The sequence below is a fragment of the Athene cunicularia genome (assembly GCF_003259725.1).
Source record: "Athene cunicularia isolate RWA chromosome 3 unlocalized genomic scaffold, athCun1 chr3_part1, whole genome shotgun sequence".
NCBI classification, from domain to species: Eukaryota; Metazoa; Chordata; class Aves; order Strigiformes; family Strigidae; genus Athene; species Athene cunicularia.
This window is the reverse complement of record NW_020799097.1, coordinates 112,898,364-112,917,985: the sequence shown is the minus strand read 5'-3', so window position 1 is coordinate 112,917,985 and position 19,622 is coordinate 112,898,364. Positions and strand designations below refer to the sequence as shown.

General features: G+C 54.0%; 1 protein-coding gene across 1 annotated transcript in view; it reads left to right on the top strand.

Annotated features, from left to right (window-relative positions):
• The window catches only part of PTK7 (protein tyrosine kinase 7 (inactive)), a 32,451-nt gene extending 12,830 nt beyond the window's left edge, over positions 1-19,621 (top strand). Inside the window, exons 2-20 of the mRNA XM_026844670.1 lie at positions 4,131-4,526; positions 5,069-5,171; positions 5,637-5,827; positions 6,526-6,673; positions 7,681-7,811; positions 8,074-8,340; positions 8,567-8,700; positions 9,929-10,064; positions 10,197-10,316; positions 10,487-10,636; positions 10,914-11,064; positions 11,418-11,545; positions 11,834-12,037; positions 16,832-16,987; positions 17,170-17,402; positions 17,977-18,057; positions 18,138-18,289; positions 18,367-18,545; positions 18,764-19,621. Coding sequence (XP_026700471.1) covers positions 4,131-4,526; positions 5,069-5,171; positions 5,637-5,827; positions 6,526-6,673; positions 7,681-7,811; positions 8,074-8,340; positions 8,567-8,700; positions 9,929-10,064; positions 10,197-10,316; positions 10,487-10,636; positions 10,914-11,064; positions 11,418-11,545; positions 11,834-12,037; positions 16,832-16,987; positions 17,170-17,402; positions 17,977-18,057; positions 18,138-18,289; positions 18,367-18,545; positions 18,764-18,924 — 3,221 coding nt within the window. The 3' untranslated portion in view covers positions 18,925-19,621. The remainder of the gene's footprint in view (positions 1-4,130; positions 4,527-5,068; positions 5,172-5,636; positions 5,828-6,525; positions 6,674-7,680; positions 7,812-8,073; positions 8,341-8,566; positions 8,701-9,928; positions 10,065-10,196; positions 10,317-10,486; positions 10,637-10,913; positions 11,065-11,417; positions 11,546-11,833; positions 12,038-16,831; positions 16,988-17,169; positions 17,403-17,976; positions 18,058-18,137; positions 18,290-18,366; positions 18,546-18,763) is intronic.
• The last annotated feature ends 1 nt before the right edge of the window (position 19,622 follows it).

Genomic DNA, 19,622 nt, shown 5'->3' with positions numbered 1-19,622 from the left:
CAGATATTTGCCAGTGCACGAATTTGGGACTGCTGCTGGCCCAGCTGTACTACTAAGGGAGAGCTCTGCACTGGTTTGGCCTAGCTAAGCTGATTTTCAGCAAACTTGGTGTTGCTGGGTATTTTTTGGGGTGACTCTCACTAAAGGAAGAGAAAGAGTCATTTTACTTCCTTCAGCAGCTCCTAGCAATGCGGCCCAGCCCAGATTAGCTCATGAAACCACAACAGAAACATGCTGTTGTGAAGGCGTCCAGTCAGACTGAGCAGGAGTCACCTTTATTCTTGACAAGATGCTGCAAGAACTTCTCATCTGCCAGCTTAGGCAGTTCTGGGAGCTCCCATCGGCTAAGCCGTGTGTGACCATGGCTCTGCCACACAGTGGTGCTGGGAGGTCCTCTGGCTGGATGAGGGGAACAAGCAGAAGCATTTGTTCTTCATTCAGTACTGGTGGTGATGTCTGCTGGCTTTATACAAGTTTTACCCAAACTCTGACATAATGGCATCCTACACAGATAGCCTTCTGCTTGCACAGCTTTCTTGAGCCATTGCCCAAAAGCCCAGATGAAGTGGAGGGAGGGGGTGAAGGGAATGCATAAACCCTGCAAGCCTTTGCCTGGACCAGGTCTGTACGACTTTTATGGGTAAGCGCAGCACTTCCCATCTCTGAACGCTGGACCCTGGTTCTCTGGATTTAGAGTGCTGTGACAAGCTGTGTCCAGCTCTGGGCTTCAGACTGTGTCCAGCTCTGGGCTTCAGATGTCTTCCACCCCAAAATGTCTGGACCACATCTAGCTGCTACCCGTCTTTTCTTGCAGCCCAAATCCGATACGTGACTGGGGCAGTGGTTTCCAGCATGTGTAGCCAGTGCATCCGTGGCACCTTGGATGCTATTGTCAAAAAAACTCACAAGTTTATGGCTCTTACTGCTTTAACACTCATTTATCCCGGTTTGTTTTGGCACTTGTGCTCATGAGATATTCATCGCAGGGATCTCACTTGAGCCGAAATGGTTGTGTCCATTTCCCTAGTATGGAAGATAAAGACATAAATAGTTTCTCCTGTTTCACTGGGGAGCTGGATCCCAGTGTTCTCTGACGCCTTGTAGAATCTCTGCTTTCCATGTGGAGCTTGTGCCAAGCCTTCATTATGTCTCCTGTCCACAGAGCCATGTCCTCCTCCTGCCTAGATGTGGGGGATGCTGAGGCAGAAGGATGCATGTGATGAAGCTGCTGAAGCTCTCAGCTGACCAGTGCTGAGTGAAATGGAACAGTGCTGGCAGTGATGGGGTGAAAGCAGTTCTGCTCCTGTTTAGTGTTATACTACTATGCTGACAACTTAATGCTAGAAGCACACCCAATATAAAATATCATGTCTTAATACCCTGATGGCCTACAACTTCAGAGGGAGGTGCCTCATCACTACCTCCAGCACTAGCGTGACTCAGAGTGGAAGGTTTTGGGATGCTGAGACCCCCAGAGGAGAACTGATCCTTCTCCTTCATGAGCTCTCCTAACGCACACTGCCACCTTGCATGTGTTTTGTACCATGCAGGTATGGTTTGATGGATATGCACCTTGGTGACCTGAAGCATATCTGTGGAAAAGGACAGACCCAGCTCCTGTAGGTTCAAACCTGAGTGGATTTGATTGTCCTGTTCCACTTTGCTCCCATCTGTCTGTCTGTCCCAGCAGCCTATTTTGGCATGAGCTCAGCTCCTGATACTCTGGAGCTGTTGTGCTACTGAGCGCATAGCTGTGTTTGTGTGGGGTCAGGTGGCTGTTACCCTGCTGAGTGCTCTTGGTGAGACTGATTTGATGTGCAGGGAACTAGATATGTGTATCTATATAAGAACACATGTTCCCACCCATTGTCTCACCTTGGGGCATGTGTTCATCTAGTGGTGCTCATGAGACCACTGTCACAGACTGATGAATAGTTCCTGCCTTTTGGGGAGGTGCATGGTAGCTGATGATGGAAACTTCACTGGACATGCTGACCCTTGGAGCACAGCGTGCTGATGGGGCTTAGCTCAACACGAGACTTGGGAGACAGGATTTTGGGCACTGTCTGCAGCTGTCATTCAGGCCACAGGGATCAGTCTGTGGCTACTCCTGGTGGCCTAAATGCTGTGAATGCAGTTGACAAGGGATGTCTACACAGGAGCTGTGGGACTTAACCTGTCTGGGGACAGTCCCCGGGGATGTTGCCTGCACACCAAGGTCAGTGGCACAATTGTGTGTTGAAGGTAGAAAGCCAGGCTGCAGTGAGGTCCACGTCCTAGACCTGCAGTATGTCGTTGTGCACTGCTCTTCCTGTGACCTCCCAGTTCCTTGCTGCTCCCTTCCTGGTGGCTTCTTTGGGGTGACTGAAAATGAAAATTGAGCCCACAGTCCCATCTTGCAAAGGCTGCAGACAGGAGAGACCTCTGGGCTCTGGACTACTGTCGACATTGCCTCAGTGTCTTTGGGAAGAGTCTTCCGTGGTTTTTGCGTTGGAAGGACTTTGTTGCTTTCTCTGTCTGGACTAGGAGGAAAGGAGGAGAGAGTATTAGCAGACATAGCAGTCACAGGCTGAAGTGCCTTGGCCCCTGGCTGACATGTGCTTGGAGCTGGGAGACTGGAGCCTCGCTAGCAGTGCTGGATGAGTGCCTGTGTCTACGCCTTGCTGTCACTATGAGTGGGAGAGCTCAGGCTAGCTGTGCTGGAAGTGCGTGGCTGGCACTGGGGTGCCCATGAGTGGCTGCAGGCGGTAGAGGCTTTGCTTGCACTTGCACATGCGGCAGGCTCCAAAGGCTTTCCAGCATGGAAAGGGCTCTTGAGGCTTCCTGGAATGTGGTGATCTAGGTGCCCCTCAAACATCCCTTTCAGAATAAGATCTCTTATCCTTAGCTTTGGGTGACCGAGATGTCCTGTCAAGTTGTGTCCCTTTACCAGGCTTTTATACAAACACCAGACATGAGGATGTGGCTGAGTCTCTAAAAAGGAACTGACTGCCCTTCAGCTGGGCTTGAAGTCTCTTCATGTAACTCATCCAGGCAACCACCTTCTGAAGCCAGTTTCCTTGCAGTGGTGGGGATGCACAATTTTGACTGCTTTCTTGTTTGCCTTCATGAGAGATTGCTTCTAAGATGCTTAAAGTCTGGCTGGCTTGGCCTCTTTCACTGCAGAGCACAGTGCTGGGAACAGAGTCCAACAGCAATCGGCATGTGCTGAATTGCCTTTTGTCCGCTTTCCTTTCTGCGGCCAGCTGGTAACCAGAGCAGAGCGCCTGCATGGCTGGCTGCGTCCAGGCAGCAGCCAGATTCAGGAATATGCTAACATGGTCCCTCAGCAGCCACGTCAGGCAATACCTAGGGAAGTGCTGGTCCCCAGGACTCTGAGCTCTTGAGTGGGGGTTAGTGTGTGGAGGAGGATTCTTTAGCTTTTCCACCACGGCAGAGATGCTTCCAGCCTTCCAGAGCCACCCTGCGGCCGCTATCAGACCCAGGGGTCAACCACTGCAATTTCTTGTTTCCACTCCTGCTTGCAAGTGGGCTGAGTCCCCAGCATAAGCTTGTGATGTCATTGCTGCAGCCTCTTGTGCTATGCTCCAGCAGCTGCTGTGTTTATTCCTATGGACAGTCCTTGTTCCAGACCAGTTTTTTGTCAGATAATTTCTGAGGATGTGGAGGTGAGACGGAGATGTGAACACAAGGAGAGAAGCTTTGAGGAAAGCCTAGAAACAGCCTGTGGATGTTTCTCATTTGGGGCAATCTCGATGCATGTCTGGGACTTAGGACATGTCCTAGAAAACAGGACAACAGGAGTTCAGAGAAACATCTGGCCTGCCCAGGAAGCTGCTTGCTCTCCAGTGTTTTGGTGACTTCCCGGCTCATGCACTGCGAGACACCTCTGTTCAGGCTGGAAGTGGCACTCAGCAGTGGGTCACAGGAGCTCTCTCCTAACACCCTGGCCTCAGGGCACAGAGGGCTCTACTTGGCTTGTGGCAAGCTAAGGCATCCCTGTCCCGGTGATTGCTGGGGAGATAGCCTTAAAGTGGCTGTGCTGGAATCTGAGCACAGATCAGTCTAAACTCTCCCACAGGGGATTGTTTTTGACAGATGTGCTTTGGGTTGTGTTTCTCCTAACACAGTGGTTTCAGCTTTCTGGAGACCCTCGAGAATAGCACATGCTTACCTACTCCTTTCTCACTATCCCCATGTTCTAAATGTGCCCTCCTTTTTCTGTCTTGCAGCTGTGGGGACTCAGGCAGTGATTCTTTTCACCAAGGAGCCGTACTCCCAGGACGCCCTGCATGGCCGCAGTGCCATCCTCCGCTGTGAGGTGGAGGACCCAGCGGGTGTGGAGTTTGAATGGCTGCAGAATGGGCTCCCCGTTCAGGACACAGAGCAGCGCTTCAAGGAAGGCAGCAACCTCCAGTTTGCTTCTGTCGATCGGCACCGGGATGCTGGGGACTTCCAGTGTGTAGCGAGGAACTTGCTCACTGGGGAGGAGGCCCGCACAGCCAATGCATCTTTCAATATCAAGTGTGAGTGTGGGTGAGGGCCGCCGGGCACATGCCACAGCCTGGTGCTGCACACCGTGGGCAGGGCAAAGCACTCTCCTGGGAGGGCCTGAAACTGGAAAAGCTTTACCAAGCTGCTTGCTAATGCATGTGGGGGTGGTGGTCAGACAGCACGAACTGTGTAAGTAGGATTCCTCTCCAGCTACCATGTCTTTCATGCCTGCTAGGCCATTTGTATCTTCTGATGTCCCCAAGCTGTCAGAGATGCTTTCTCCTGACGCCTTCCTCATGTGTATGTATGAAACAGGGATGTTACTGCACCAGGTCTGTCCTGAGCACTGCAGATCCCTTCAGATCCCCTCTTATCCCTCAAAGAACAGCTGCACAGGGCAAGTGTGGGACATTTGCAGGGTGGGTGTCCTTTTACTTCATGCTGGCTTGAGGGCTTATGTGTCTCTGAGCATGCTTGTGTCTTTGCTGCCTGCTCTGGTTATTACTGAGTTGGCATCCACCTGGGCTCTGTAGGCTTGGAGAGCCAGCTGTGTTGATATTCTTTGATCCCACAGGGATTGAGACAGGCAGTGTGGTGCTGAAGCAGCCGGCCAGTGTAGCTGAGATCCAGCCCTCCTCCACAGTGGTGCTGCGGTGTCACATCGACGGCCACCCGCGGTAAGGGTTGCCTCCCGAGGAGTGGACCCTGCCAGGGGTCCCCCTGCACCTTTGCTGCGTGCTCTTCCCCTCTCTCTCTCTCTCTCTGTGTCTCTCTCCTCTCTCCTGTGAGGATTCAGTAGAGTCTAGGGAAGGCAAAAGGCAGGATTGAGCCTGTGACTGAGCACCGGGGAAGAAGGCAAATAGCTTCCTCAGAGCCACGTAGCAAGGAGCACAGTAAGGATGGGCTGTCACAGTCAGGTTGCTGAGCTGCTTGGTGTGCTGCAGTCACTCTCCGTTGCTTTCCAGTCATGTCCCGTCCACTTGGCTGCATGTCTCATGGCTTCGTGTCTGTGTCGGGGTCAGCAGTGGGGATGGAGAGCCAGGGAAATGGGCCATCTCTGGGCTGTCTCCTCTGCACACGTGCTCTCTGGGGAGCCCTGCTGGTGCCCTGCACCTGGTCACCCTCTCACCCCTGTCTTGCAGCCCCACATGGCAGTGGTTTCGGGATGGTACCCCCCTCCCCGATGGCCGCAGCACCTATTCTGTCAGCAACAAGGAGAGAACACTGACCCTGCAGAGTGCCAGCCCTGATGACAATGGTCTCTACTACTGCTGTGCCCGCAGTGCTGTTGGCTTCGTCTGCAGCCAGAACAACTTCACGCTGAGTATCATTGGTGAGTTGTGTCCTGGCTGCTCAAGGCTGGGGTCTCGGCTGTTTTACTCATTTGCTAACAGCTTCCCCTCTGCTGCAGAAGTGTCAGGCTGGTGTGACTTTCTCCATGCAAAGCCTCTGTCAGGCCTGTCTCTGGGCACACCTGGCCGAGTTTGAACCCTACCCTGCCTACAGGTGTTAATTTGCCCCTGCATCTGTCTGGAGCAGGTCTATGCTGTCATCTCTGGTACTGAGGCACCAGGGTCCTCCCTCCTTCAACAGGGTTTGGACCCTGGAGGCTGTAGGTGCTGCTGGTTTTGCTAATACCAGTGCCACTGTGGTGCTGCGTGAGAGAGACACCCTATTGGCTTTTGGAGGCAAGGCCCAGGGAGGGCAAGAGATGTTGATCTTAAAGAGGTATTTGGAATTGGACAAGGGTATTTGCAGTCCCGTGACAGATTTGATCTGTTTGCTTAGGAGTCCAGCGTGCTCAGGGCCTTGCTGGAAGCGGAAAGGGCTTTCCCCAGAGCAGCTACTGCGTGCTGTCCTGGGCTCTGGCTGTGTAACTACACCTGTGCTGGCATGTCTGTCTCCTTAAGACCTGCAGTGTGCTCACAGGGTGTGCCCAGCTCTTTTTTTAAGCTTCCCTCAGAGCCCTGGTGAAGGAACACCACAGGCCACTTTGCTCTTTTCACCCTGCTGTGGTCTCTGCCGTTGCAGATGAGAGCTTTCCTCAGGCGGTGATCGTCCCACAGGACCTCATTGTGACCAAGAATGAAGAGGCCATGTTTGACTGCCAGTTTGCAGCCATGCCCCCTCCCACACAGGAGTGGCTCTTTGAAGACAGTCCCATCACCAACAGATCCAAGTAACAGGGACCCCGGTGATGTGGGTCAGGTCTGGGAGGAGGGGGGACACTGTGTTCCGTGAGTGACAGAGAGAGGCCAAACTCTGGCCGTGCCTGAGGACAAGCATTCAACATCAGGCTGGCCATTGGGATTGCTTTGTCAGCTGGACTGGCTTGGGTTTAGCAGGGCATTGGTACTTGTGTGTGGCCTTTATCTGCATGTGGCTTAGCAACGGTTTGTTCTCAAATGAGTCTGTGGGGCTGTCAGTCCTAGATGCCCTCACATGGTGATCCCCAGAGTTGGGGATGTCTCCCAGCCCCAGATGTCCACGCGTGGCAATTTCCTGGAGCCAGGGACATCTCAAGCCCCAGACAATCACTTAGGGCAATTCCCAGATTGAGGGATGTGTCCCAGTAGCAGATGCCTGCAGGTGGTGATCCCCAGACTCAGGGACACTTCCCAGTCCCCAGCATCTGCACAGTGATCGCTGAGTCCGTGGGCTGTCTTGCACTCCACGTTCCAGTGTGTGGTGATCCCCAGAGCCAGGAGTGTTTCTGAGCCCCAGATACCTACACATGGGCAATTCCCAGAGCTGGGGACATCTCCCAGCCCAGGCTGCCCGGTGATGGTGATCCTGGAGCCCAGGATGTCTCAGCCTGTGCAAGTCAAGTGGTGCTATGTGGGTGCCAGATGCCCAGTGGCCTGGCAGCTCCCGGGCGCCACCTTGTGCCCCTACCCCCTTTCCTGGCTGTGCCAGCTTTCAGAGCTGTACCAGTTTGGGAATGCATTTTTTGGTGGGAGCCAGCTCTTCTCCAAGAAACGGACTTCTGTTAGCTCGTTTCTTCCATGAAACGTGTGTCCCACCATCTCCTTGTTTGTGTGCTGCTTCTCTTTCACTGGGAAGCTTGACTTGGCACAGAATCTGCCTCTTGGTTCCGTGGGCTTATGTAGGACATCAGGGGGATGTGGCTCTGGCCTGTGTCCTGCAGAGATGCCCACTGAGTCCTGCCTCTCCTCACGTGCCCAGGACCACCGTGTTCACCAACGGCTCCCTGCTGATCACCCAGGTGAGGTCTCGCAGCACCGGTGTCTATAAGTGTGTTGGCCGTGGGCAGAGGGGGAAAGCTCTCGTGCTGAAGGCGACACTGCGGCTAGCAGGTGAGGTCCTGGGGTTGGTGGCAGGGTGGGCAGTGGGTTGCAGTGTCACTCTGGAGCTATGTGGCAATACAGCAATGGGTCAGTACATGGAGAAGTGCTCGGTTTATCTGTGAAATGGCTCATCCTCACTGCTTGGATGAGGGGAGCAAACAGCTTGTGCGCTCTCGCCCTTGGCTGGTACCTCCCATGGGGATGATGATGCTGGTGGGTTGGCTACACATTGCTGCCCTGTTTGATCCCTGCTGTCTATTACTCCTCTCAGAGATTGAAGAAATGGCACCCTTCTCCCCGAAGGTGTTGACAGCAAACCAGGGGCACCGTGTGGCCTGCAATGCCCCACGAGGCATACCCACACCCCAAGTCTGGTGGGAGAGGAACCAGGAACGACTTCCCACTTCTGGCAGGGTGCATCAAGAGGCAGAACATCTTGTTTTCACCAGTATCACCGAGACAGATGCAGGGACCTACACATGTCATGCTGCCAACAAGGCTGGAGAGAAGAAACAGGAACTGAGCATCACTGTGGCTAGTAGGCAGCTTTCTGAGAAGGGTTGGGAGCAGAGAAAGGGGCTGGGTAGGGGGTTGGAGTGAGCTGGGGTGGGATGGTGCATTACTTCACTGGTACAGAGAGGCACATCTCTCATGGCTGGGCTGCAGGGCCCCACGGTTGGCTGCACACTGCCTGTGTGGTCTGCGCTGGTGCTGGCCAGAGGGGTGGTGAGTTGCCCTACATAACACCTTGCCTCCGTGCCCAGCGGTACCCAAGTGGGTGGAGATGCCCAAGGACAGCCAGCTGGAGGAGAGCAAGCCAGGATACCTGCACTGCCTCAGCAAAGCCTCCCTGAAACCCACCATCACCTGGTACCGCAACGGGGTCTCCATCTCTGAGGTGAGGTAATAGGACGAGCCCCTGCTGCTCACAGACACTTCAGCTGGGCACCCGCTCAGCTCCTTCCTCTGCTCTGGGAGGCTCTGCAGGCTGGAGTGATGGGCTGAGGCCAACTGGAGGAGTTTCACTAAGGCCAAATGCCGGGGGCTGCACTTGGGCCACAACAACCCCCAGCAGCGCTACAGGCTTGGGGAGGAGTGGCTGGAGAGCTGCCAGTCAGAGAGGGACCTGGGGTGTTGATTGACAGCTGGCTGAACAGGAGCCAGCAGTGTGCCCAGGTGGCCAAGAAGGCCAATGGCATCCTGGCTTGTGTCAGCAATAGCGTGGCCAGCAGGGACAGGGAAGGGATCTGACCCCTGTACTCGGCACTGGTGAGGCCGCACCTCGATTCCTGTGTTCAGTTTTGGGCCCCTCACCCCAAAAAGGACATAGAGTTACTCGAATGTGTCCAGAGAAGGGCAATGGAGCTGGTGCAGGGTCTGGAGCACAGGTTGTACTGGGAGCAGCTGAGGGAACTGGGGGTGTTTAGTCTGGAGGAGGCTGAGGGGAGACCTCATGGCCCTCTACAGCTACCTGAAAGGAGGGTGCAGAGAGCTGGGGATGAGCCTCTTGAACCAAGTAATAAGTGATAGGACAAGAGGGAATGGCCTCGAGTTGCACCAAAGAAGGTTTAGGCTGGATATTAGGAAGCATTTCTTTCCAGAAGGGGTTGTTGAACATTGGAATGGGCTGCCTGGGGCAGTGGTGGAGTCCCCATCCCTGGAGGGGTTTAAGAGTTGGGTCGACATAGCGCTGAGGGATGTGGTGGAGTTGGGAACTGTCAGATGATTGGACTGGATGATCTTCAAGGTCTTTTCCAACCTAGATGATTCTGTCTGTCATTCTGTCCACTGCTGCTGTTTCACACCTTGCTCCTAGGCCAGGATCCCTGTCACCCCAACTCTGGCCATGTTCCTGGCACCATCTCCATCCTACTGGTGTATGGGTACACAATTGGCTGTCTCTAGCCACTTGGCTGGCAGCTAGCCCTGTCCTTTTGGGGCAGTTACAAGAGAGATATCCCTCAGAGAGATGTCTCTGCAGCTTGTCTCAGTTCTCTGTATGGGTCTCAGCAGGTCTGTGCCTAACTGAGGCATGGTGTGGGTGTGTGGAGTGTCAAGAGTGCCACAAGCTAGGTCTGAGCCCAGGGCTGGTGACAGTGTTGTTTCTGCCTCCCTCCCTCTGGCAGGACTCACGGTTCGAGATCTCTGAGAATGGGACACTGCGCATCAACAACGTGGAGGTCTATGATGGGACCATGTACAAGTGCGTGAGCAGCACGCCAGCAGGCAGCATCGAGGGATATGCACGGGTTCATGTGCTAGGTATGCTGACAAGCACTCCGCATCCTCGGCGTGTGGGGGACCTCTTCAGCTTGGTAGGGTGTAGATGTGCTACCCCCAGCTCCAGTGCCTCCAGCGACTGGGAGGGCCTAACAGCACATCTGTCTCTTGCAGAAAAGCTGAAATTCACCCCACCACCCCAGCCACTGCAGTGCATGGAGTTTGATAAGGAGGTCACAGTGTCCTGTTCAGCCACTGGACGGGAAAAACCCATCATCCAGTGGACTAAGACAGGTAGGGGGGACTTGGATGTGATGTGTCTGTTTCTGACCTGGGGACGCAGGATCTTTGCCTTAACCTGTCAGCAACATGGGCGAAGCAGCAGTGCTGCAGCTGCCTGGGAAACTGCCATGTGCACAGCGCTTCATGCATGATTGCTGCATCCCTCTTCTTGTATCCTGCAGATGGGAGCAGCCTGCCATCCCACGTCAGCCACAATGCTGGCATCTTGTCATTCCACAAGGTGAGCAGGAGCGACTCGGGGAACTACACGTGCATCGCCTCCAACAGCCCACAGGGCGAGATCCGTGCCACTGTGCAGCTCGTGGTAGCAGGTGAGGGCTCGACAGCAGGCAGGTGGATTTCCTGCTGTGCTGGCCTTGCAGTGGGTTCGCCTGGGTGGCACCCAGCTGGCATGGCTCTGCAGAGAGAGAAATGTCTGGCCTTACCCCAAGCTTTGCCCCATAGTACTTGAGTGTCTGGTTTGTCAGTGCTTTGCATACAGCCCCAGAGGGCGTGTGCCGCTGTGCCAGTGCTAGCCCTGCTCCCTTGTGGGAGCTCAGCACCCTTCCCAGTAGCTGACAGCCTTTGTGTCGGCCTCTCTGCCTTCAGTTTACGTCACCTTCAAGCTAGAGCCAGAGCCCATGACGGTGTACCAGGGGCACACAGCCATGTTCCAGTGCCAGGCAGAGGGGGACCCTGTGCCACACATCCAGTGGAAAGGGAAGGACAAGATTTTGGATCCTGGCAAGCACCTGCCCAGGTACACAGCCTCCATTCCAAACTGAAATGTGGCGCAGCATGGCATTCCTCATGCCTGCCCAGCATGTGGGTACTGATGATGCAATCTTGTGTTCCCAGCTTAGGGGGGCACACGGTCAGTTGTCTCCCTGTCCCATGGCCTGGACTCTCCTGGCCCCAGGGTTACCCTTTCTGCCGCAGCCTGGCAAGCTACAGCTGAGCTGCAACCATTTGTTCTTGAGCGTTACACAGCCTGAGATCTAAGATGATTGCACTGGGGTCATGGGGCTAAGGCATCCTGGGGAGATGGGGCTGCAGGTGCCCCAAGCTGCCTCTGCCCTCTGGTGCTTGCAAAGGGCTCTGTGTGGTTGGCAGGATCCAGATCATGCCCAATGGCTCCCTGGTGATTTACGACGTCACCACCGAGGACTCTGGAAAATACACCTGTATCGCCGGCAACAGCTGCAACATCAAGCACCGCGAGGCCTTCCTATATGTCGTAGGTAAGGGAGGTGCCCAGTGTTGGGACATGGCCTTCTGGCATGCCCAGCAGCTCTAGGCCCTGCTCCTGACCCCACCTGTGGGTGCTGTGTGTCAGGTCATGCCTGCTAGGGACTGATGGCTGTATTCCTATTGGGATGCAACGTAGTGGCTGTGCCCAGTGTTCTGTGGCAGGCTGAGGAGGTGGCCACAGCAGCGGGGGAGCTTTTCACATTCCTCCAGCACATTTCAGAGTAGGATTTGGAAAATCCCTCTGCACCCTCATGGGTTTGGTGCTCTTTGCCCCACAGACAAGCCAGCAGCAGAAGAGGATGGTGGACCTGGCAGCCACACACCGTACAAGATGATCCAGACCATCGGGCTTTCAGTGGGGGCAGCTGTTGCCTACATTATTATCGTGCTGGGGCTGATGTTCTACTGTAAGAAGCGGAGAAAAGCCAAGAGGCTGAAGAAGCACCCAGAGGGCGAGGAGCCTGAAATGGAGTGTCTGAATGGTGAGGCTGGCACCCCTGGGGGTGGGGGCTTCACTGCTGGCCCCTCACCTCTGGGCTGGAGAGGCTGAGGGGCAGGGAGCTTCCAGGGAACAGGGGACTCCTCCTTACCTTTGGAGTCTCTTGCTCTTGGTTTTGGCTATGGCTGGTGATGGAGACCTGCTGCCAGGTGAGAAATAGGCAAGTTAGTGTGAAGCCTGCATCCCAGCTCCACATTGTGGCCATCTCTGTCTGCTGAGTTGTGTACTGCTCCTGCTTTCCAGCACCCATACATGGCATCACATACATCTTTTGCCAAGGGTAAGGGGCTATCCCTATTGCAATGTAATGAAATATTAGTACTCTGCCGGCCTGTTCAAACCACAATTCCCTCCTGGTGCTGGAGGGAAAGGCTTTTCACTGAACAGCGCTGAACTCTGCTGTGAACTCACCGTTACCTCTGAAACCCATATAAGCTTTGAGCATCTACAGCATCCTCCAACAAGAACTTTTGGAGCATAACACGTTATCTGTAAACCCTCTCTTTGCTTTTCAAGCTTGTCACTTATCAGCTCTGCACTGGAACACACAGCTCTTCTGTATGTCTCATCATTCCTGCGAGTGCCTTTTCTGGTTGCACTGTCACCTTTCTGAGATGGGGAGCCCCAGACAGGACTTGGTGCATCCAGCTTTTCAGGGTGGCACGGCTGTGCTGTGTCCTGTTCCCAGCTCTGCCACTGGCTTCAGTTCCCTGTCCACAGAACTCACTCTGGAGTGAGAGCAGGCAGCTCCAGGTTGAGCCCACCACTGTGGATGGGACATCAGGGTTACTTTTGCCAGGCCTCATGTTGTGTCTCTGGCTACACCTCCCAGTGCTTAGTGTGCCTCTGCAGCTGGCCACAGCTGGCCTGTACCTTTGCTGCTAGCTAAGTTGGTGGCTTTGGTAAACAACTGCCAGCAGCGCTTCTTCCATGTTGGCAGCATGTTGTACTACCCTGGTTCCTAGCTTCTGTGTGTCCATTGGAGGATGTTCCTTCCTGTCCTGTGGCAGCTGAGCTGCTTTTTAACAGTTGTTTCCATGAGACCCTGCAAAATCCCTGCAAATAGACTAAACTGGGTCCCCACTGTGCATGAGTTATGTGATTCCTTTGGTGAACCCAAGTGATCTTGGGGGCATCATTTTCATTGACAAAAGCTGTTTCAGCTCTTTCTCCTGGCATCATGGTTGTCCTTGCATCACTGATACCAATGAGGACTTGTAAGTGATGGGGTTCAGTTGAGTTTGCTGCCCTTACAATGCCCTGGATCTCCTCACACACCACTGTAAATGCAGACATGGGGCTTCCACCTCGTAGTTCTCCAGCACACAGACGTGTTCTGATCACGTGGGGATTGCTGTGAGGTCCTGGCTGGTTTTGTCTCCTGACTTTTCTCTTGTTTGGTACTTTGAACAGAGCCAAACCTCCAGAAGTCTGGCTGTGGGGAACCTCCTGGGAGCAGGGATGCGGGAGCATCTCTGCAGCTTTGTGCTCTGCTGCTGTCACCACTGTGAGCATTTTCTGTGGATACGTTGCAGGCAACCTGTGCCAGCAGGCTGTGGCCAGCATCATCTTCCTGGGAAAGGATTTGTTTTAATCTTTTTTTGAGGTGGTCTCAGATTTTTACTTTGGCATATATTTATTTTTCTTTTTATTCTGCCAGAGTTTGCCTCTTCTTATCCCCTTCATTTGGAACCAGTTTAGCTGTCAGAGATAAATCCTCACTGCTACAAGCAGACCCAGCTGCCCAGATGTCCACACTCCTTTTTGGTACTTCCATAGACTCTCTGGAGGAGTGCTTTGAGTTTGCTGTCAGTTCCAGTGGCGTCACCCCCTTCACTATGGTCTTCAAAGGTCTGGCTCTTTTCCTCCTTTTGATGTGGTCCCTCATTAGCTTGGTGACCTGAAGTATCTCAGCACCTGCCTGATGATAAGTACTCCCTGGCTGGCCACCAGTGTCCTCAGGATCCAGACAGATTTGACCTTCCTATGGATTTGCAGTGGATCCTTCCTGTGGATTTCCTGTGGATCAATGCACTCCTCACAAGTCACTCACCTTCCAAGGTCACGTCCTTCATGTGCCACATCCTCTCCTAACTTTGCTTGCTCTCAGTGTCCCTCTGACTGTGCTGCTTTTTTTGGGTGAACACAGACATAGCATCTGGGGAGGTTAATGACTGTGGGGACTGAGGGGAGTATTTGATTTCTGTGTTGGCATGTGCTAATTTCTCCACAGCAGCATGGCTGTGTCTCTTTCTCCAGGAGATGCTCAGGTGCTGAGGCAAGTGGGCAAAGCAGGCAGCTCCGCTACACTTCTTGATTCTCCTTGGGACTGCTGGATATATAAATTAAACTTCTTGTTAATTTTTATGATCACTTTGTTATCAACTGTCTCGTCAAAGTTCTCTGAAACATGGGGATGTCTGTTCTCAAAAACGTCTGTCATTGCTGCCCGCTGGTGCTGTCTTTCAGTGGTAGTGTACTAACTGCAGCCTTTGGTATTTTCTTGGCACAGTTGCAACAGTCGTCTTGTATTATCCTCTTGGCTTCAAGCTTGTAGTCTTGAGACACTATCAGTCGTGAGTGCAGACAGCACAGGGTTGGACGGTCTTGCTAATAGCATAAAGACAGGGAGAGTGTAAGTAGCACTGAGCTGTGATTTATAGAGTAGATGATGGGTTTTTGCTATGGTCTTCTGCAAATGTTAATCTAGCACGTGAGAGAGAACAGTTGTCAGTAGCCACAGTTCTTAGTCAATATATCTCAGTCTTCACAGCTCCAAGCCTACCTGTGACAAAGCCACAGTCCCGGTTGTGGCCAGACCTGCTCAGGCTGTGCTCATGGGGCTGGTACCTCTCTTGTATGGACACACGCTGCTGTATAATACACCCTGATGGAAATTATGGGCAGTGTGGGATTCCTGTCAGAGCTACCTCATCTTGGGTCGTCTTGATTTTGTTAATATATCTGTTGCAAGGCCAGGTTTTTCCTTAACTAGGAAACTAGCTCCTGGACTAGCTGAAATGGAGTGCGTACAGTGATGCAGGATGATGCTGCATGTGTGTCAGCCACCTTAGCTCGATGCTGTGCCCCACTTTACATTCAGACTCCTGCCTTCGGCTTATGGAAAGTACCGCTTCCTAGTGCCAAGTCTGATCCAACCAGTAAATGCATTCAAAATCAATGATTGCTTTCTATACAGCTACCTATACAGTCTTTCCTCTACAAGCTGCCTGTAAACTGCAGGGTTCTCTACTTTCTTAACGCAATAGTGTTTTCTTGCTTCCATTGGATCTCAGAGGGCAAATAAGCACCATGCAGCCGCTCACTCTCCCCTTCTCTCCCCCAGTGCTGGGAAGGAGAAAATAAAGCAGAAGGCTGGGGAATTAAGGGCAGATATGGATGACTCGCCCATTGCGGTCATGGGCAAAAGACAGACATGTTAAGGGAAGAAAAAAAGAACATCAATTGAATTCGGACACTAACAGCAACAACAATACGAGTAAGACAGTGACTTTCATTACCACATCTTTAAAACACCTTCACCTCACCCCTCCCTTCTTCCTGGGCTCAGCTCTGGTCCCCATTTCTTTACCTCCTCTCCCCCAGCAGCACAGGGGGCAGGGAGTGAGGGGTGCAGTCAGTCCTGCCACTTGTTTCTCCTCAGGGTTCAGGGGGAGAACTCCTTGCATTCTTTCCCTGCTTCAGCATGCTGTCCCTCTCATGGATGCAGCCACCTGCCCTGATGTGAGGTCCTCCACAGGCTGCAGGTGGGCATCTGCTCCACCAGTGACCTCCATGGGTGGCAGGGGTGCAGCCTGCCATCTCACCACAGGTGGCAAGGGCGTCTCTGCAGCAGCACACCTCCCCCTGCTTTCCTCCTTTTTCCTTCCATTGACTTCCATGTTTGCCTAGGTGTCATCCTTGCAGCTCCCACTCCTCTTCCCAGGTTCCCCTGCTTAAATACGTTATTTTAGAGACGCATCCACCATTGCTAATTGGCTCCTTGGCCAGAGGTGGGTCTGACTTGGAACCAGGGGAGCTTCAAGAAGATTCTCACAGGGGGCCACTGCTGTAGCCCCTTCCCTTGCTGCCAAGAAGCCCCACCACACACACAAACCCAGCACACTTCCATTTGTGCCAGGGAAATATCTAGTGGAGCTCCTGACCCAAAAGCTTGGTGGGGTTGATTGCAAGGACAGTGCTTCCTAGCACTGCTTTAACTTGGGTAGTAAAGGAAACTCCAGGCTGATGTGGTCTGACAGGTTCAAGATTACCAAGGACATGAGCATTGCTGGCTTGCTGGGAATTGAGCAGGAGCAGGAGGGTCAGGCTGCAGCAGCTGGTGCCAGATAGACTTAAGAGTCTCTTGGGCATCTCTGATTATATTGAGCAGGGTCCTCTGCTCTCTTGCTGCCTCACACATCCAACCCCCTGCTGCTGTTCTGCAGAGTTTTGTCAATAGCAGATTGGATGTAGCCACCCCTTTGGGCTGACTGGGTGGCATGGGGTGTATGAGGTCAGATGGGGCTGGTTGGCTCTGAGACCAAAACCATTGCTCAGCATCTGATTTCAGGGGTGGCTGCAGGGCTGCCAGAGATGGGGTCAGATGTGAGCGCGGAGGGAACAGCTGTGTGGTGGCCACTCCGTTGCCTGGGGCTGGGTATCAAGCTGGGGTGCTTGGAGTCAGCTGGGGGTACTTGGAGTGTCAGCACCGAGAAGGGTGACATTCTCGGCACAGCCTGGCAGGATGCTGAAGTCATTTGTGCTTCCCTTGCAGGTGGTGCTTTGCTGCAGAATGGGCAGATGACAGCAGAGATCCAGGAAGAAGTGGCCTTGACCAACCTAGGCAGCAGCTCTGGGGCCAGCAAGCGGCACAGTGCTGCTGACAAGATGCACTTTCCACGTTCCAACCTGCAGACAATCACAACCCTGGGTATGCTGGGTGACTGTGGCCTGACCCCACTCGAGCAGGAAACCTGTGGCTGAAACCCCATCGTGTTCTAGCCAAAAATCTCAATGTGCTGGGGTACAGAGCACCCTGCAGCCACTGGGCTGCCAAATACATATGCTGTCCTAATGTATGCTGTCTTCCCATGTGTTGCTCTACACTTCCAGGCAGGGGGGAGTTCGGTGAAGTGTTCCTGGCCAAGGCAAAAGGTGCAGAGGATGGTGAGGGTGAAGCACTGGTCCTGGTGAAAAGCCTGCAGACGAGGGATGAACAGCTGCAGCTGGACTTCCGGCGAGAGGCAGAGATGTTTGGCAAGCTGAACCACTCCAACGTGGTGCGGCTGCTGGGGCTGTGCCGTGAGGCAGAGCCACACTACATGGTCTTGGAGTATGTGGACTTGGTAAGGGCTCTGCCAGCAGTGCCTGCAGTGAGGAGGAGGAGGGGTGGACATGGGGTCTGCATGTGTGATGCAGTCCAGGCTGGCAGCACAGGGCAAGCAAAACACAGGGAGACCAGGCTGAGCTTACCACTGTTTCCAGTGTGTGGAAGAGTCTCAAGGAGGATGGGGGTCTCCTGCAAGACTTGGAGGTGACTTTGTCCTCCTCCACATCCTCACGATTCCTGGTTTATGTCCAGGACTCAGCTGAATAAGTTAAATTGCGGGACTCCATGCTCCAGAATGGCTGCAAATGCTAAGGGCTACTATAGAGAACCTGGAGTTTGTGGGAGAGAAACCAACTTGGGGCATAAAAAATCTCCTGGAAACATCAGGCCTACTTGCCCTGATCTTAGCCAGTTGAGGCCCAGAAGTGAGACACTGGCTTGCCCTACAGGGCAGGGACCAGGAGGACAGGCCAACTCTGTGGCCCAGGAGATGAGGATCTGTGGGCCTGCCACATCTGAGCACTGCAGGGACCAGTGTGACTGGCAGCATAGAGAGGTGCTGCCTCTGAGAGTTGCTGTCTGTCTCCCAGGGGGATCTGAAGCAGTTCCTGAGGATCTCGAAGAGCAAAGACGAATCTCTGAAGCCGCAGCCCCTCACTACCAAACATAAGGTGATAGTGCAGTTTTGGAAGTGCTGTGGGACAGGGAACCCTGAGGAGGGTGGACAGTGCTGACATCTCTCTGGGATCAGGTGTCTCTCTGCACACAGGTGGCCCTGGGCATGGAGCATCTCTCCAACAGCAGGTTCGTGCACCGGGACTTGGCAGCCAGGAACTGCCTGGTCAGTGCCCAGCGGCAGGTCAAGGTCTCATCCCTGAGCCTCAGCAAGGACGTGTACAACAGGTCAGTTGGGAGCCTGGCAGGGAAATGGGAGGGGAGGGGATGGCACCAGTCTTACAGCCTGCCTGTCCTTCCTGCAGCGAGTACTACCACTTCCGCCAGGCTTGGATCCCACTGCGCTGGATGCCTCCTGAAGCTGTGCTGGAGGATGAGTTCTCCACTAAGTCAGATGTGTGGTCCTTTGGGGTGCTCATGTGGGAGGTCTTCATGCATGGAGAGATGCCCTACACCTCACTGGCAGATGATGAGGTCCTAGCAGGTATGTGGAGTACCTTGAGTTGTCCCTGGCATTGTAGCTTACTTCCTTTTCTGGTAGAGGGGGCCAGGCAGGCTGTGTGACATACCCCCTCTTGACACAGTGCTGTTCTGGCTGGAGAGGCTCTTCCAGCCCACGTGGAGAGGTAGTGCTCTCCTTGCACTCTGCAGAGAGGATCACACCTCTTCCCAGTGGCCCTTTGGACTTTGCTTTCATGCCAGGTCTGCAGTCAGGAAAAACGAAGCTCCCACACCCCGAGGGCTGCCCTTCCCGCCTCGCCAAGCTGATGCAGCGCTGTTGGGCCCCCAGCCCTAAGGATCGACCCTCCTTCAGTGAGCTCGCCACCACCCTCGGGGACAGCCCAGCTGACAGCAAAGCCTGAGCATCCTGGCCGTTGCTGGGGAAGGACGTGGTGGGGTGGACAGGGGTCTGTAGATGCCTGGGGAGCTCCTGGCACTCCTGCGGCCCCTTGCTGAGCCCGACCCCAGTGCGCCCATGAGCAGCTCAGCACCAGCAGCTGCTGGATTCAAAGCACAAGCCAGTGTACCCCAGCCCCGCCACCCCTCTCCTCTGTGGGTCCCAAAAGACAGCCCTTGTTTCCTCTTGCTCTCCACCTGCCCAGCCCAACGCTTTTGGGCTGCCAGTGTGAATGGAGTGCAGCTCCCCCTCACCCGGCGAGAGCTGGGCTCCAGCATCAGGCTCTCCATCCCCACTCGCCACGTGCATATCTGCTGGCCTGGCCTGGCCCCTCTCTCTGTCCATCTGTGCTAGGCATGCCTGCCTCCCCCGTACCCCACGGGTACAGGCCAGCCAGCAGGAACACAAAGTGCCTGGCATATGAAGGAGCTCACTACCTTTCCCAGCTACCCTGTGCCTTTTTTTGTACAACGACGCCGGGCAGCGCCCCCTCTTCCTCTTCCAGAGCGCTGACTCCTCCCTACAATAGTATTTCTGTTACTGGAATGCAGCCTAGAGTGGGTTAGTTTGTTTGCTTGAGCGGAGGGTACTGCAGCCAAGAAGGGTTGGGTTTTGTTGGGTTTTTATGTGCTGCTCTCAATAAAGAAGGCTTTTTTTTTTTTT